Source organism: Sphaerodactylus townsendi, linkage group LG16, assembly GCF_021028975.2.
Source record: "Sphaerodactylus townsendi isolate TG3544 linkage group LG16, MPM_Stown_v2.3, whole genome shotgun sequence".
In the NCBI taxonomy this organism is placed as follows: Eukaryota; Metazoa; Chordata; class Lepidosauria; order Squamata; family Sphaerodactylidae; genus Sphaerodactylus; species Sphaerodactylus townsendi.
The window spans coordinates 6249977-6266843 of record NC_059440.1 but is presented as its reverse complement, the minus strand read 5'-3'; the positions used below and the strand labels follow the sequence as shown (position 1 = coordinate 6266843).

Sequence of the window (16867 nt, the reverse complement as noted above, 5' to 3'; positions counted from 1 at the left end):
AGCCAGCTCCACACCTTGTGTGGCTTAGCTGGATGCCTCCCACAGTTCTGCTAGGCTCAGGATTGGGCCATCAAAACGCTGTGCCCGGCTCTTCCGCTCTGAGCAGAAGAGGCCCAAGTGTGTGTAGGAGAGGCCCATCAGCCCAGTGAAACGTCCCTCAGTGGCTATACAGCTGGTTTGTCCCTGGGTTGTGCTTTCCATATGGTAGACACCATCTCATGGGGGTCTTATTCACCAGCAGATTGCTTATTTTGACTCAGGCAAACTGTAGGGACGTTTCTGGGCAACTCTGAGTTGTACTGTGGATGAAAATGTAAGTTTATTTGGAATGGTATTCCTGGCTTGAGACCCAGCTCTTTGAGACTTAAAAAAACAACCACCCTGCCATGTAGTCTTAAGGTACCCATCCTGCAATGCTGTCTGAAAAAACTACTTTCATTTTATTTGCTTTTGAGAAGTAGTGTTCAGAAATGTAAACCCTATAACCAAAAGAAAGTGTTGCTGCTGAGTAGTTGTATTAATGCTGAAGTCTGCAATAATTGTTTTTTACTGGAATTTGAATCTAGAAAGTGCCTTGCAACACACTTCCTGTTTTTTTCAAATGGTATTTATTTTAGGAAATTAGATACTCTTCGCAGGGGAGGGGGTATAGAACTGAAAGCGAGTTGCTAGTAAAAATATTTAATTGCCTTTTGAAACTGGTCATTGTACAACACCATAACCCAAAATCAAAGGAGACACTCCAATCCCATTAGACATTACAGGTCTTTGTAAATAGTCTTTGAAGCCTCTTTAGAAACTGAGCCTGGGTTCCGTAGAGTTCAGCAAGCAACTGATTCCATAGTTTGGGGGTGGAGTTGAAAGAACTGGCCACAGGCCTGATGCCACAGAACCGTTGCCCAAGTATCTTCTGCCCATCTTCGTGGTGCGGAGGGAGTATTTGGGAGATCGATGCTCAGATATATTGTCCAAGGCTCTGAAGAATTCTGCGGGTAGTGGCCTGCACGTTGAATTTAGCCAGGAAGGAAGTTGACATCGCAGCTCAAAAAGTTGGTGCAAAAATGCTCTCAGCAGTTCACTCCAGCAAATACCGTGGCTGTTGTATCCTGAACAAACTTAAAACTTCAGAATTGCCCCAATAATCTTGTGTAGAAACCCCTTGTAGTATGATAGCAGGAATTGGACAACAGAGGCAAAGACCTTCTAGATTAGAAAGGGGTGCAAGTTATAGCTGATTAGAGGGCATCTGAGGAACAGTTCCGTAAACTGAATTGCACCTGGCTAAGAAGAATGTATCTACTCCCGATCTGTCCTCCTTAGAAATACATACTCACAGGAGGGTATTTACGCTAGCGGGGTGTTCTGATCTGCCCTCCACTGTGTTGGAAGGAAGATTCAACAAGACCTCAGTGTTATAGACAGTCCAAACATGAATTTGATGGAAAGTGGGAATTGTGTTTTTTTGTATGTAGCTGAATCAGTTGTTTAAAATGTATTAATGGGGATTAAAAGCAGAATAAGAAAAGTTAATTGAATAGAAGGATATTTGTCAGTGTTTATTCAAAACATACATGTTGGCATTATTAGTGTAAAAGAATGTTAGGTGAAATAAGCAAGATAGAAGGAACCTTCACCCTTAAATTTTATATCATGATTATATTTTGTTGAAAAGTAAGATCCATTTTATCTATTATTTGTTACTCTAGGATTGTATTTTTGAATATTATGAGTTTTTAAAAATTGGCTTGATGTTATTTTTTCTTTATTGTTTCTGTATACGTTTTTATAATGATAAAAATTAATTAAAAACATTTATAAAAAATAAGACCCCAATGTTGGTGAGAATATGTCCATGCAAGTTGGGGGAAAATAGAAATGTTAGGATATGTTTTCTTCTGGCTCTATTTTAACAATGAGGCCGGTCCTAGGATTATCCATCCCTTGTTGGATAAGACTCTAGGATATTCCGAAAAACGATCTAATTAACAAGTTCCTCTCTGATTAAAGTTCTTATTTTACAATTCATGTAGCAAGATTTTGCGCAAGTTCAGCATATGAAGTTCATCCTATTTTAAGCTGAAATGCCAGCTAATTAAATTTAAGGCAAATGGTTTCCTGTAAAAGTTTTAAATTTTAAAACGTTCCTTGCTCATTCTTTTATTGTATTATTAATTGTATTACTGCTTACTTTTGTTCTGTTCATTGCTGTTTTTAAACTATTCACCTTTAATAGGGTTTTTATGAAGGTTTTTTTTATTTTACCCCAATATGCTTACTAAATTGGCTAAAAGCCATAATAAAATCCATCCATCCATCAAACGATAGGTTAGGAAGCGCTAAACGCCCAGCTAGCCGGTGAGCTTGCCTCTCTCTCAGTTGGAATCTCCTTTTGAGTTTGCCAAGGATGAGTGAGTTGCATTTTATTCGGTTCTCTTTAAAGGGAATTTTGCGTACCCCAGACACCATCCGCCGGTTCCAGAGTGTTCCAGCACAGCCCGGTCAGACTTCTCCCCTGCTCCAGTATTTTGGAATCCTGCTAGACCAAGGTCAGCTGAACAAATACGAATCACTAGAACTCTGCAGGCCGGTGCTCCAGCAAGGACGCAAGCAGCTCTTGGAGAAATGGCTGAAGGAAGACAAGGTGAGGCATGATTGGCTGGGTGTGTGGGCTCCTGGGATCCTCAGTGGCTAGCTACGTGCAAGTGTTCGTATGCTGAGAGGACCTGGCGATAGGCCTTATGACCTTGCAAGCGTCAGCCTTCCAGTTCGCCTTCGATTGGTGGCTGTTGTGGAATTAAGTGGCTCTTGCCTTGTCATGGCAGGCATGGAGTGAAAGTTCCACGTGCATCGAGCAGTGTCTTGTGCTCAGCTAACTGGGGGCTCTCTGTGTAAGCAGACCCCAAGCGGACACAAAGCATGAATCGCTCTATCTGGATCTTGGATCCCCTCTCTTTTCAACTGCCTTGGTATAAAAAGGGCTACATGCAGTGGTGGGATCCAAAAATTTTAATAACAGGTTCCGACGGTGGTGGGATTCAAACAGTGGCGCCGTCGCACACACGCACCTCCAGTCCCTATTGGGCAGGGAGGTTGCTTTAGTGACCCCTTCTCGGCACTCAGAAAAAATTAGTAACCACTTCTAGAGAAATGGTGAGAACTGGTTGGATCCCACCTCTGGCTACATGCCCTACACAGGGGGAGCGGTAGGGGTAAGCCAACCGAAACTGTGACCCAGAAGAACTAATCTGCAAGTTGGTTTGTGCCTTTGTGGTCCTGCCTTGTAGCTTTGCATCTAGTCGTAGGGCAGAGCAAGGAGCAAAGCATAGTACTGAATCTCGCCCAAGGAGAAGTTGTTTGAGCCTTTGCCATGAATGGCCAACACCCTTTCAGGCCTGTGATTTATCACAGCTTGTTCAGGTTAATAGCTGCAAATGAAAAACGCTCTCAGACTGAACTCTGTGCTTCATTCACTACTGTATCCTGTGTTCTTACAGTCCGTGGCAAAAACCTGTAGCCTGCATGTGGATAAAGGCTCCCGCAGTCTGCCAAAGGCTGACTTTAAAACATCAGTTTTCAGATGGCAACTGCTGAGTGCTTTAGGAGCTTATTCGCCAGTGGAGATTAGGTAGTGGTAGCACTTTCCCCCACCCCCAGGCACGTAGCTGCAATGGGGATATCCGGGGCGGCTTGTTCCAGGCACCGCCATTGCAGTCACGTGGGGAGGCGGAGCCAGGGGCTTTGGGGCAGGGCAAGGAGGGCATGCGCACAGTTCATGCCTCAGGCGCAGTTTCCACTCCCTTCGTCACTTCCCACCTGTAACCAGATTCCCTCGATTGTGTGCATACTTGTAAAAATTCTGGTTGCATTCCAAGCCACGTGTGCTTAGAATTTTATTATTTTGATTTTATTATTTTATTTATTGCAACTAAGTCGGCCTTTCTTACTGAGACTCAAATTGCACTGTGTAAATATATAATAGTCCATTTTTAAGATGCTTAATAAGCACAGTGCGGGGCGATAGTCGATATAGAAGGTTTTCTAATTAGCAAAGTATCACGGCTCAGATTCTTGAAATCTGAATGAGCCTATCATGGTAGGCAGGAAGCAGAGTGCAGAAGGAAAACAGTACTGGGGTGGAAAGCCAGCGGCTTCGTGGTGATGAGCATAGCAGTCTACCGACATTTCCTTTTGGACAGGCGTCTCCACAGAGTTCCCCACCAGTGTATATATCCAATAAATGCAAGCACTCCATTTTACCCTGGGTCAGAGACAGTAGGGTCCTTGAGATGGTGGCTGCTTGCTGCCCAAGCGAAGATCCTGGTTCAGTGAGATCACAACATTCTACAGCAGGCCTTGGAATTCTGTGCAAACCAGCAGCTCCTCCAGAATCCAGACCTTTAATGATTTGTGTGTTGTTGTTTCAACAGCTGGAGTGCTCTGAAGAATTGGGAGATCTGGTGAAGTCTGTGGACCCAACCCTGGCTCTCAGCGTCTACCTGAGGGCTAACGTCCCCAACAAGGTCATCCAGTGTTTTGCAGAAACGGGACAAGTTCAGAAGATCGTGTTATATGCAAAGAAGGTAATTGGTGCTGATCTGGTTGTAGCCGTTGGGGGGCTCAGAAGCCTCCCACTGATTCAGGAGTATTGCTGAAGATGTTGGTAATGGCAGAGATCTCGGTGGGTTTTGGTGTGCCTGGGATGTAAAAAGGAACTTGTGAATAGTGTTGCTCGATTCAGGAGCTGATGTCTGCGACTGTAGTGCAGCTGTTCAGGAGGGTGAGTTTTGTTACAGGGCAACATGCTGCCACAGTCTCCTTCTGCCCAAGCACTGTTGTGAAACTGCCCCTGGTCCCCTAACCTGTTGGTAACATTCAGAGGTGGCTAAGGGCTGGGCTCGAAAGATGCAGTCCAACAGCAGTGGCGTTGTGGTTAAGAGCAGGTGTACTCTAATCTGGAAAACTGGGTTTGATTCCCCGCTCTGCCACTTGAGCTGTGGAGGCTTATCTGGTGAACTAGATTAGCCTGTGCACTCCAACCCATGGCCAGCTGGGTGACCTTGGGCTAGTCACAGTTCTTCTGAGCTCTCTCAGCCCCACCTACCTCACAATGTGGTTGTTGTGAGAAGGGAAGGGAACGGAGTTTGTCAGCCCCTTTGAGTCTCCTACAGGAGAGAAAGGGGGGATATAAATCCAACTCTTCTTCTTCTTCCTCCTGGTGCTAGTGAGGGACAGAGGCCACGAAACGGGAGTCCTGCTGCTGCAGACAAAGGGGAATGACTTGGAAAAGTCTTGCATATACCCTGTTTCCCCGAATATAAGACATCCCCTAAAAATAAGACATAGTAGAGGTTTTGCTAAAGTGCGAAATACAAGGCATCCCCCGAAAGTAAGACATAGCAAAGTTTTTGTTTGGAAGCATGCCCGACGAACAGAACACAGAAAAATAAGACATCCCCTGAAAATAAGACATAGCGCATCTTTGGGAGCAAAAATTAATATAAGACACTGTCTTATATTCGGGGAAATACGGTAGTAGAAAGGGGCAAGTGGTGGGTGTTCATGTAAACTCTTTTGTGGGTTCATATCTGTGGCATAGAAATGGTTGGCTTTTCATGAGCCTCTTGTCAGGAAGAGCCTTCCAGGCGTCAAAGGGTCTCTGTACTCTGTCATGTTAATGGGCCTTCCCTTCCCTTTACTTTCAGCTTCCCACATTCCCTTGATGTGCAACATGTAACAAACTAAGTGCCTGGCGTTATCTCTTTACACCAGCCTTGAGAACCTAGCGGCTGTAACATTCCTGTCTTGTTTCACTCTGCCTTTGATATGGGGTGTGAAAGTTGGGATGGGGGGAAAACTCGGGGATAAAAAGATTGAACCCGAAGACAGTTCTTTGGAACCGGCTTCTTAAGCCAAGCCGATGCCTGTCAATAAAGGCTTCTGATTGAAATCCAGAGTCGTCTGTTGGTCTGCAGATCCGGGACTTGACACTCTCTCCTCTCTTGAGGCTTGAAAAGCTTATGGTGCCCCCTTTTTTGCACCTGTGTTTTCCCTCCTAGGTTGGCTATACTCCCGACTGGATCTTTCTCTTGAGGAATGTTATGCGGATCAGCCCAGACCAAGGACAGCAGTTTGCCCAAATGCTGGTTCAGGACGAGGAACCTCTTGCTGATATTACCCAAGTAAGTGTTGTGTATGAATAAATCATTCTGTTTATAAAGAGGCCCTCGTCTCAGAAAGTCTGCTTGCATTAGCTCGTAGGTGAAAGGGTCTGAAGTACTTTTTCATAATGTTTCTGTTTGCTTAAATCGGTTTATAGGCCGCCCTTCCTCAGATATGCTCAGGGTGGCATACAGCATCAATTAAACAAAAACATTAATAAAAATCAGCAATTATATTCTGGTGCCGTTGCTACACTAAAGGATAACAATTCAAATTAACTGTATCCCTCAAAATCACATTCATACATTCATACCGGTAGAAGGAGGGAAAAAAGGGGGAGACCAGTAGGTGAATGCTGTAGCTGTCCTTAGCCATAAGTTCGGCAGAAACTCAGGAGCAGCGATGGCGTAGGAGGTTAAGAGCTCATGTATCTAATCTGGAGGAACCGGGTTCGATTCCCAGCTCTGCCGCCTGAGCTGTGGAGGCTTCTCTGGGGAATTCAGATTAGCCTGTACACTCCCACACACGCCAGCTGGGTGACCTTGGGCTAGTCACAGCTTCTTGGAGCTCTCTCAGCCCCACCTACCTCACAGGGTGTTTGTTGTGAGGGGGAAGGGCAAGGAGATTGTAAGCCCCTTTGAGTCTCCTGCAGGTGAGAAAGGGGGATATAAATCCAAACTCTTCTTCTTCTTCTTCTTACGGGCCTAGAGAAACTTCATCCAGTCTTGCTGGGCGCGGGTCTCACTTGACAGGACATTCCACCAGGCTGGGGCCAGAGCCGAGAAGGTCCTGTTCCTGACCGAGGGTAGTCGGACAACATTTGAGCCAGGGACCACCAGTTAAGAGCATAATGCTCTTAAGTCTTTCAAGATGCAACGGATTAATTCAGAGATCCTTTGTCCGCAAATGTAATCCTAAATTAGGCAAGTGTATACTTACGATGCACGAACCTATGACTAAAGTAAACACTGGGAATTCTCTTACTTGGCTGCCACAACTGTGTGAAATGGTGGCATTTAACAGTGGGCAGAGATGAAGCATTTGATGGAATTCATTGCTCATTTTTGATGTGTTTTTTTCAACGCAAGAACCTCTTTCTCCTCCAGTAAGAACCTGCTTAATAGTGGTTGCATAATTCGGTTATCTGAGGAATGTTGCTGCAGGTAACTTGGACGAAGGCTATGATCTGTTAGACTCTAGGCTAGACTGAATGTACAAATGTGCTTTTGATCTGTGTTCTTTTCTGCTTTGCATTGTCTAATCTTAGAATCGGAATAAAGGGTATAACCAAAGAGAGTGCAATTTTAACAGAAGGAATGGGGGAGGCTGTGACTCTGAGAGCTGAGATAATAGTTCTTAATTTGGTATCAAGACACCTAAGCGTGGAATCTCTTCGTTCTGGATCTCATTTGCATCCTAATCTGTAATAAAACTGCTAAGATGCCTTCTGGCCTGTGTGTAGGCCGTTTCTCTTCCGTGCCATGTAGCTCTTATCTTGTAACCAGTGATGAAATGTGCTATAATCCTCTCCTGTGGAAGGGCGGGGGAGTCAATATAGCTTGCTGCCAATGCATGCTGCGCACCCCCTGAACAGGTGGTTAGATGTGTTTAAGCACGTAGGGGGCGTGCAGCTACCAGAGGTGCTTTATAGCACAGTGTAGTTTCCAATGGCTGTAAGTTCTGAAAAAACTTGGTTGATTTGCAAATATACCTATATAGGCATCTCCCTACATACACCTTCCATTTATGGCACAAAAGGAGAGAAAGGATTAGCTGTGTGCGGTTTCCCTCCCTGCTCACTTAAGGCCTGCTTGTATGTTGCAGCATTGTGTTGGTGGCAGGGGGAGGTTATGGGGTAGTCGGTAGTCCATAACATCTGGAGTGCCAAAGGTTCGCCACCACGGGTTTCATGCTTGGATTTGGGTGGGGTGTGTGTGTTTAAGGCAATATTTTGGTGTTCTGGATTTTAAGAACATAAGAACAAGCCAGCTGGATCAGACCAGAGTCCATCTAGTCCAGCTCTCTGCTACTCGCAGTGGCCCACCATTTTCTTTCGATAGAAGTCTGTGTTCCTGTCTAAGCCGTGGGAGCAAATTGTGAGATGCGCTGGAGGAGATGCCGCAAGAAGCGCTTTGTCCTGGGCGGAAGGAACGCTGTGCACATTTCAGAAATGTGTTCTGAACGAACGGTGCAATCTCCGTCTTAATCTGCCTTGTTGGTGGGAGGAGTACAGTGGGCTCTAAAGCAAGTCTTCTTCTCCTTTCAGATAGTGGATGTGTTCATGGAGTACAACCTGATCCAGCAGTGTACAGCCTTCCTCTTGGATGCCCTGAAAAACAACCGCCCCTCCGAGGGACCCTTGCAGACCCGTTTGCTCGAAATGAACCTCATGCATGCCCCTCAGGTAACTTCCCGTGCCTCTTCTGAAGAGCGGATTTGGCCGTAGAGCTTGGTAGTTGGTGAGACTGGCGCCCTGGGTCTCGCAACCACACTTCCCAACTGTGGCTTGGCGGGGGAGGCATCGGCTTTGCGGGGTACTTGGGTTCAGAAATGCCTCAGGGACTTGAAGGGAAGATTGAATTGCTTGCTGATGTGCTCTGGAAGCGTGCGTACCTCTTGGAAGTCCATAACGCCACATGGAAATGCTGCGTCTGAGCACTTTAGTTCATTAAAAAGAATGCGATGTTGGAGTTTTAAAGCAACGCACTATCAAGAGATTTAAAATCACCCTAGGTGCCCTCAAAGCCTTCCAAAACAAGAAACTTTTTCAAAGATCATGAGCAGAGGCGGGATCCAGCAGGTTCTCACAGGTTCCCGAGAGTAGGTTACTAATTATTTGTGTGTGCCGAGAGGGGGTTACTAATGGGTGGTTTTGCCACGTGGTTTTTGCCTTAGTTACGCCCCTCCTCTCAGCAGTAGCGCACAGAACTTGAAGCAGTCTAGCAGGAGGTGCACCTATGTGCATTCGTTTCCTGCCCAAGGACTGGTGCAGTGGCTGCGTCCTTGCCACAGCCCCACCCAGGAATGCCCCATCCCCGGAATGCCTGGCCACGCCCCCGTCATGCCCCACCCAGCCCCATTGGCGCTATGCCACAGTTTGAATCCCACCATGGGAACCTGTTACTAAAATTTGTGGATCCCACCACTGATCATGAGTGCTCATGTTCAGCTACTTTCTTTGATTTGCTCACATTTTACTGAGTGAACACCTCCACCAGAAGAGTCCTGGTCTTTGGCTCTCTGGTCTTGCCACTTAAGGCTTGGGGTGTTTAGAACCGAGCCTCATCTGCCTGGAGCTTGTAGTAGGAGTAGCTGCAGGAGGCCTGTGTTGCTGTGGGACTGGCCACCTATATCACCTGTCCAGCAATGTCTCTTGTGTTGGGTTGAAGCTCTAAATCTTAAGATGAGCCCCGCTCCAATTGCTCCATCTCTCTCCAGGTTGCCGATGCCATTTTGGGGAACCAGATGTTCACTCACTATGACCGGGCCCACATCGCCCAGCTGTGTGAAAAAGCTGGCCTCCTCCAGAGAGCCTTGGAACACTTCACAGACCTGTATGACATCAAGCGTGCAGTGGTTCACACTCACCTTCTCAACCCTGAGGTACGATGCCTGCAGTCTGGTGTGTGTGGAACGGTTTCCCTAGCTGGCTGGTCTGCACCGTGAGTGTCACTAACTCCCCCCCAGTTCCAGGGCAGTTGCCTTGGATGCTTCTTGAGTACGAAGGAGATTGGAATCCGAGGCGCTGGCTGATTTGTGTTTTTTGTTAACCTTTAGTGGTTGGTGAACTACTTTGGCTCGTTGTCTGTTGAGGACTCCCTGGAGTGTCTGCGTGCAATGCTTTCCGCTAACATCCGCCAGAACTTGCAGATATGTGTCCAGGTTGCTTCCAAGTATCATGAGCAGCTTTCAACACAATCGCTCATTGAGCTCTTTGAATCTTTCAAGAGCTTCGAAGGTAAGGGGCCTAGGCTCAGACTCCACGCTGGAAGAGGCGTCTTGTCGCTGTTGCTCGGTGCTGGTGGGTCTTACTAAACCTCCCTTCAAGCCACTCAGGTCAGTCCACCTTAGATGGCTTAGGACTCAGTGGCCAACCTATGGCACTCCAGATATTCATGGAATACAATTCCCATCAGCCCCTACCAGTATGGCCAATTGAGTCCTGTAGGAGAGTCAAAGGGGCTGACAAACTCCTTTCCCTTCCCTTCTCACAGCAACCACACTGTGAGGTAGGTGGCCAACTGGGTGGCCAGCCTATGGCATTCCAGATGTTCATGGACTACAATTCCCATCAGCCCCTACCAGTATGGCCAATTGGCCATGCTGGCAGGGGCTGATGTGAATTGTAGTCCATAAACATCTGGGGTGCCATAGGTTGGCCGCCCCTGGCTTAGGATGAAATTATTGTTCTTAATTTCGGTGACCACGGCTAGAAGGGAAATTAGGGCTTTATCCATTAGCTCTAGCCTTTGTACATTTCATCCAGGTAAAGTTGTTCTACATACTGATCCTACTTTCAGGCACTTACCGTGAAGGGCCCTTCTCCTGTGGGCCGGAGGGCATCTTGGCCCTCCCTTCAATCAAGTCTCCGAGAACATTTCTTAACTTTCAGATAATATGGTTAGTTTGTTGCATAGGTTAATCTTCGGTCAAAACTTCAAATAGGTTACCTAAGTATCTTAGGTGGTTTATAGTTCAATGTTAACAGTTTTTTTCCAGTATGGTTGTCGTGTAAGCATGTGTGTGTACTACGTGGTCAGTTCGATACTGGCAGTTGGGAGGAAGTTCTAAGCCAAGAAGGAAGTGAGGGAAAAAAATCTTGGAAGTTCCTGCCTCCAGAGCAAGGGATCAGAAGTACAGGTCTTCAGTGGCAGAGGGTGCGAAAAGTTCCCGGAGCAGCCTGGCCCACCACAGATGCTCTGCCCTTATCTTCTGTTGCTGGGCAAGGTTAATCAAGGAAGTGGATGCCATCTAGAGCAGGGGTGTCAAACATGTGGCCCAGATCTGGATCTGACCTCTTGAGTGGGCTTTCTTCAAGCCAGCTGAGGCAAATGCCCCCTTGCCTGGCCAGGTCAAAAGGAAGGGAGTTGCCTCATCTGGCTTATGGGCCTGATAAGCCCTCTCAAGCTGAGGTAGTGCCCCCCTCCCCCCCGTACCAATCTGGGACAGGTAGCCAGCTGGGGATTCACCAGCCAAGGCAGCCATCCCTCCCTTCCCCAGGCCAGGCCTGACCAAGTCACGCTTGTAACAAACAAGTTTTAACACCCCGTGTTCTAGAGCATCCATAAAAGGGCAGCTGTGCTTTGGCTGAGCCAAGAGGAGGAAAAAGAGGGTTGTGAAGATACTGTCACATGATTTCCCTGGCCCAGCTCCAGTCTGCCCCATTTAATTGTCTCCTTTCTCACATCCACTCGGGCAGAGGTGCGTTATTGATTCTGCGGTCTCTTCCCTTTCAGCATTTTGAACCTTTCCCTCTCTCCAATCTGGGTTCTTTCCATTTTTGTGGCTTAAAGGTCCGTTTGTCCTGTGGCTTTTATTTGTTGAAAAAAAAATTAAAAACAAAACCAGAACACTGCATTTAAAAAATACAGTGAACTGGTTTGGGCAGCCTGCTTGAAAAAAAGCAGGAAATGTTTGCTAAAGACATTAGATAAAGGAGACCCTCTCTGACAGGGAAATTCCCTTTAAAGAAGAAGAGTGAAGAGTTTGGATTTATATCCCCCCTTTCTCTCCTGTAGGAGACTCAAAGGGGCTTACAATCTCCTTGCCCTTCCCCACTCACAACAAACACCCTGGGAGGTAGGTGGGACTGAGAGAGCTCCGAGAAGCTGTGACTAGCCCAAGGTCACCCAGCTGGCATGTGTGGGAGTGCACAGGCTAATCTGAATTCCCCAGAGAAGCCTCCACAGCTCAGGCGGCAGAGCTGGGAATCAAACCCGGTTCCTCCAGATTAGATACACGAGCTCTTAACCTCCTACGCCACTGCTGCTCCTTTCAGGTTAGAGTAGGAAAGTCAGTGGAGGATACTCTGTTGGATAGTCATGAAAGTCCAGGGCCTCCACAGAGGACTCCAGCAGACGTCTCCCTTTTAAGATCACCGGAATTCTAATTTTGCCCGGTCTCCTGCAGTGAAATAAACTTTCCAGGGCTGTGCAGCTTGGGGACCCCTCCTTTAGCTGTGCTTTCCTTTTGAGGTTGTGAGATGCTCATCGGACATGGCCGATCTGTCACTGTCTGCTTTTTTGCTTGGCTAGAATGACCCCTTTGCCCAGAGCGCAGAGCATGGAGCTTAACTCAGTAGATACGTGGCTGGCCATGTTCTCTTCAGAATGACTAACTCTGCCACAAGGCCCTTGCGAAGGGAGCTGGCATGAAATACTACTCCCTTTGGCATTTCTCTGCTTTAAAGCTTGCAAACCTCTTTGAGGTCACTGGGAAAGCTTTTTAATCAGTTATATTTGTGAGGTTCTCCGTTAGAGCGAGCTGCTTTGGAAGACGCAATTCCTGAAAACAAAATGCAACCGTGGGGTCTAAACTACAATGACTTCACGTAAAATCCTCGTCACGCTGATTACCTTGATTTCTAATCCTTCAATATTTATATACTTTTTCCTCCTTAAGGTCTCTTCTATTTCCTGGGCTCGATTGTCAACTTCAGCCAGGACCCTGATGTGCACTTCAAATACATCCAAGCCGCTTGCAAGACAGGCCAGATTAAAGAGGTGGAAAGAATTTGCAGGGAGAGCAACTGTTACGACCCAGAACGTGTAAAGAACTTCCTCAAGGTAAACAGAAAAGGGCTGTGAGTCCCTTTGACTCCAGGCCCTTCTTACTTGAATGGTTGCTGATAATTCCCTCCTCGATGGGTGACGGAGGCTGTATCGGCCAGACTGCTAGCTGTATTCCAGGTGTGCTGAAATAAACTTTCTGCCTGCATCAGAAGCATTTGGGGATGTTGAAAGGACAGTGGCTTCTCAGTGACGCCTCAGCAACTCAGAGTCCTGGGGCAAACTCTTCCTGAATTCAGAGCCCTTTGGGGATGGGGCGATACAGAAATCTAAGAAATAAATAAATAAAATAAAATAAAATGGCAAGCCTACCATTTGGCTCTAAAGGGGGGGCCGGCGGTTACATTTAAAGCTCATAAAAGTTACCTCACTCACCCCGGAGCTCGCCCACCTTCTCTGTTTCGGCATGATTTAAATGGGCCTCTTGATTGACAGAAGGAAGGCCAAGGACAGAGACTCCTGGAGAGAGGCAACGGTCAGCATCCTCTGAGGGCCAGAAGTTCTATTTTGATCTTTAGCGGTAGTTTGCTTGAATTGCAGAAATGCAGCTGAGTGACTCATTCCTAGCAAGAGGAACAAGCCAAGGGCAGATCTTTAAAACTTGCCTAGATAAAATATGCCAGTTCCTTTCTGGGTAGATGCGGGGCACTTTTTATTGGCGGGAGCTTGTGTATTACAGAAAATTAAGCGGTTGTCTTGTGTCAGAATCACATGCCTGGCCTGGCTCATAAACCTGGGATTCACTTGCCTGATCCCTGGAGCAAGGGTCATGATCTCTGCCCAAAGGTGAAAGAAACTGTGGATTGGGCCTAGAGCTATACCTGAGCCGTGATAGATGAAGCTCGTGATCCTTAAACAGAAGTCCTCAGTGCATTGCTGAATGGCACTGTTCTCATTGAAATATTTGATTGTGTTCATGACATTTGATGGGTGTTCATGACATTAGAATATGAGGGATAGCCTGATACAAATCTTGGGAAAGGACCAGAGGTGGGATCCAGCAGGTTCTCACAGGTTCCCAAGAGTAGGTTACTAATTATTTGTGTGTGCCGAGAGGGGGTTACGAATGAGTGATTTTGCCATGTGATTTTTACCTTAGTTACACCCCCTCCTCTCAGCTGTAGCACGCAGAACTTGAAGCAGTCTAGCAGGAGGTGCATCGGCGTGCATGGCGTGCATCAGTGTGCAGCCTGTGCCTGCATGCATTCATTTCCCGCCCAAGGACCGGCGCAGCGGCTGCATCCTTGCCACAGCCCCGCCCAGGAATGCCCCGCCCCCAGAATGCCTGCCCCCGTCATGCCCCGCCCAGCCCCATTGGCGCTACGCCACAGTTTGAATCCCACCACCATGGGAACCTGTTACTAAATTTTTTGGATCCCACCACTGGAAAGGACCCTTATAGATAGCCCAGGGGTCTGAAACCTGTGGCTCTCCAGATGTTCATGGACTACAAATCCCATCAGCCCCATGCCAGTTGTCCATGCTGGCAGGGACTGATGGGATTTGTGTAGTCCATGAACATCTGGGGAGCCACAGGTTGCAGACCCCTGAGATAGCCCCAAGATCTTCTCCTCCTTTTCTGGGGACCTTTCTTGCCCTGTGTGCACTTGGGACTGTAGTAGTGCTGCTAAATGTCCATTTGTTATCTGTAATGGTTGCTGTCCCAGAAAACATTGGCCAGAAATGGATCTTGTGTGTGCCCGTGTGCCGAGATTGGGGACAGTGAAAGTCTTTGTAACAGTTCTTTTTGAGAATCATCTGTAATCAGCAATTTTTAAGTTGTGTGACAAGCATTTCCTGATGAGCTTATTGTCTTTTGTGCTATTCCTTTTGTCTCTGGAATGTTCAGGACATGTACCAGGTAACTCTCCCACAGTATAGGTTTCCCCAAATCTATTACATCCTTCACCGTCCACTTTATGTATAGGATTAGATCCTGGGATTTGCATTCCTGAAAGCTGTTCATATGGGTGACGTGATTTTCCTCTTAGTGCCCTGCCTTTAAACAGGTCTTGACCTACATACAAGGAGAAATGATGCTTAATCTCTCGTTTATAGGGGTTGAATTGAATTATTTCATTGGTCCAATCTCTCCTCTTAAAAGAATAACCGCAGTTATTAGGACCACTTCATCTCCTCTGGACACACTCACTCACTCACTCACTCACTCACTCACTCACTCACTCACTCACTCACTCACTCACTCACTCACTCACTCACTCACTCACTCACTCACTCACTCACTCACTCACTCTCTCTCACACACACACACACACACACACACGCTTTGATTCCCATCTTGTGTTTGGATCTGGGGCTGTTCTAGCTGTGGTGGGGGTCACAAAGGTGAGTTTAGCAAGGCATCCTGGGGAGGGGAACTCTTACCTAACCTTCGAATGTGAATGGTTTGTGCACTTGGTCAGTTAAAACTGGCTAGAGATTTTGTGACCCCCCGCTTTGAACATCTGATCCCTAAGCAGATTGGGCTCTGGGGATATATCTTGCTGAAGCGAAGGTGGTCTCGGTGTGCAGATGAAAGAACGCTTGAGAATTCCATGTAAAATGCCTTGATTTTACAGAGAAGGGATTGCAAAATACAGCTGTATCCCATCTCTCCACAGGCTCTGCTGGGAGTGCAGATTAAAACAGTCTTGCATCTAAACCCATAGGTTATTAGTAGGCAGGAGCAGCATCAATGTACCTTGGGCTGGGGCAGCTGCCGGGGACCAAGGTTTCTAGCTGGGCCCACTGTTGCCAGCACCCTCTGCCCACTCACTTGCTAGCACCCTACCACCCCTGCTCCCTGCTGCCGGCACTGCTCGGTGCCTCTGGGGAAAGGTCTGCAGGCTGCTATGAGCACGGGGCAGTGGGGCTGCTTGTGAGAAGGAAGGGAAGGACATGCAGGCAGGTGAGAGGCAAGTGGGTGGGTCGGAGGGCAGGAGTGCCTGGTGGCGGTTAGAGGAGGGGCCAAAACCTGGAGCCACCCCTGCTAGCCTGCATGCCAACGGATGGGAGCATGGCAAGGCCTTTTCTCTTCCAACTTGCGCGTCTTTCACTGCTGGGCCACCTGGGGCTCTGTTGCTCAGCACCGGAGACAAGGCAAGCCGGATGGGAAGCCACGAAACGCAGGGCCAAGGGAAACAAACCTCTCATCTGCCTTCAGTTCGTTCTAGCTGTTGCAATCCCAGAGTTGATCCTGCACACTAATAGCAGTTGCAGCTCACCAGTGCTGGAGCCTAGAGTAGCCTTGTAATTCCTGTGGTCCCGTGTCCCTTTTGTAATATTGCTTGTAAACGTGAGCATGCCAAGAAGTGGTGACTGGACTGGACTTGCGTCTTCCCCCCCCCTCCCCCCAACACTGTAGGAGCTCAGAGTCGGAGGAAACGTTTGTAGGCCTTCAAGTGAAAAAAACATCTTAAACGAAGCTGATTGGAAACCTGACTGTTCCCCAGTCCCAAGTCCTGTCAGCAGTTTGCTTTTCATTGTGACAGTTCAGCTTGGCTTATTCAGTTTTCCCCGTTGGCACGTAGGATTTCTGCATCAGAACAACGCTTTCTCCTTTTCTTCCCTCCCGCAGGAAGCAAAACTGACCGACCAGCTCCCTCTGATTATTGTCTGTGACCGCTTCGACTTTGTCCATGATCTGGTGCTCTACTTGTATAGAAACAACCTACAAAAATACATTGAAATCTACGTGCAAAAGGTGAGAATCTAGTGATCATTTCTCTGTTAGAGACAATTCTAAACACATAGAACATAAGAACTAGCCTGCTGGATCAGACCAGAGTCCATCTAGTCCAGCACTCCATCTAGTCCAGCACTCCAGCTACTCGCAGTGGCCCACCACTCCTGCTGTGTTTTCCAAGCACTGGCGAAATGCATGCGGCAGTTTAAAGCCACATGAATCTCCAGGGCAGTGG

The 16867-nt window shown here is 47.4% G+C and overlaps 1 protein-coding gene across 1 annotated transcript in view; it reads left to right on the top strand.

Moving 5' to 3' along the window:
• CLTC (clathrin heavy chain) overlaps window positions 1-16867 on the top strand; it is a 72083-nt gene that overhangs the window by 21488 nt on the left and 33728 nt on the right. Inside the window, 8 exon segments of the mRNA XM_048519374.1 lie at window positions 2441-2641; window positions 4428-4580; window positions 6057-6179; window positions 8426-8563; window positions 9598-9762; window positions 9937-10117; window positions 12781-12944; window positions 16525-16650. Coding sequence (XP_048375331.1) covers window positions 2441-2641; window positions 4428-4580; window positions 6057-6179; window positions 8426-8563; window positions 9598-9762; window positions 9937-10117; window positions 12781-12944; window positions 16525-16650 — 1251 coding nt within the window.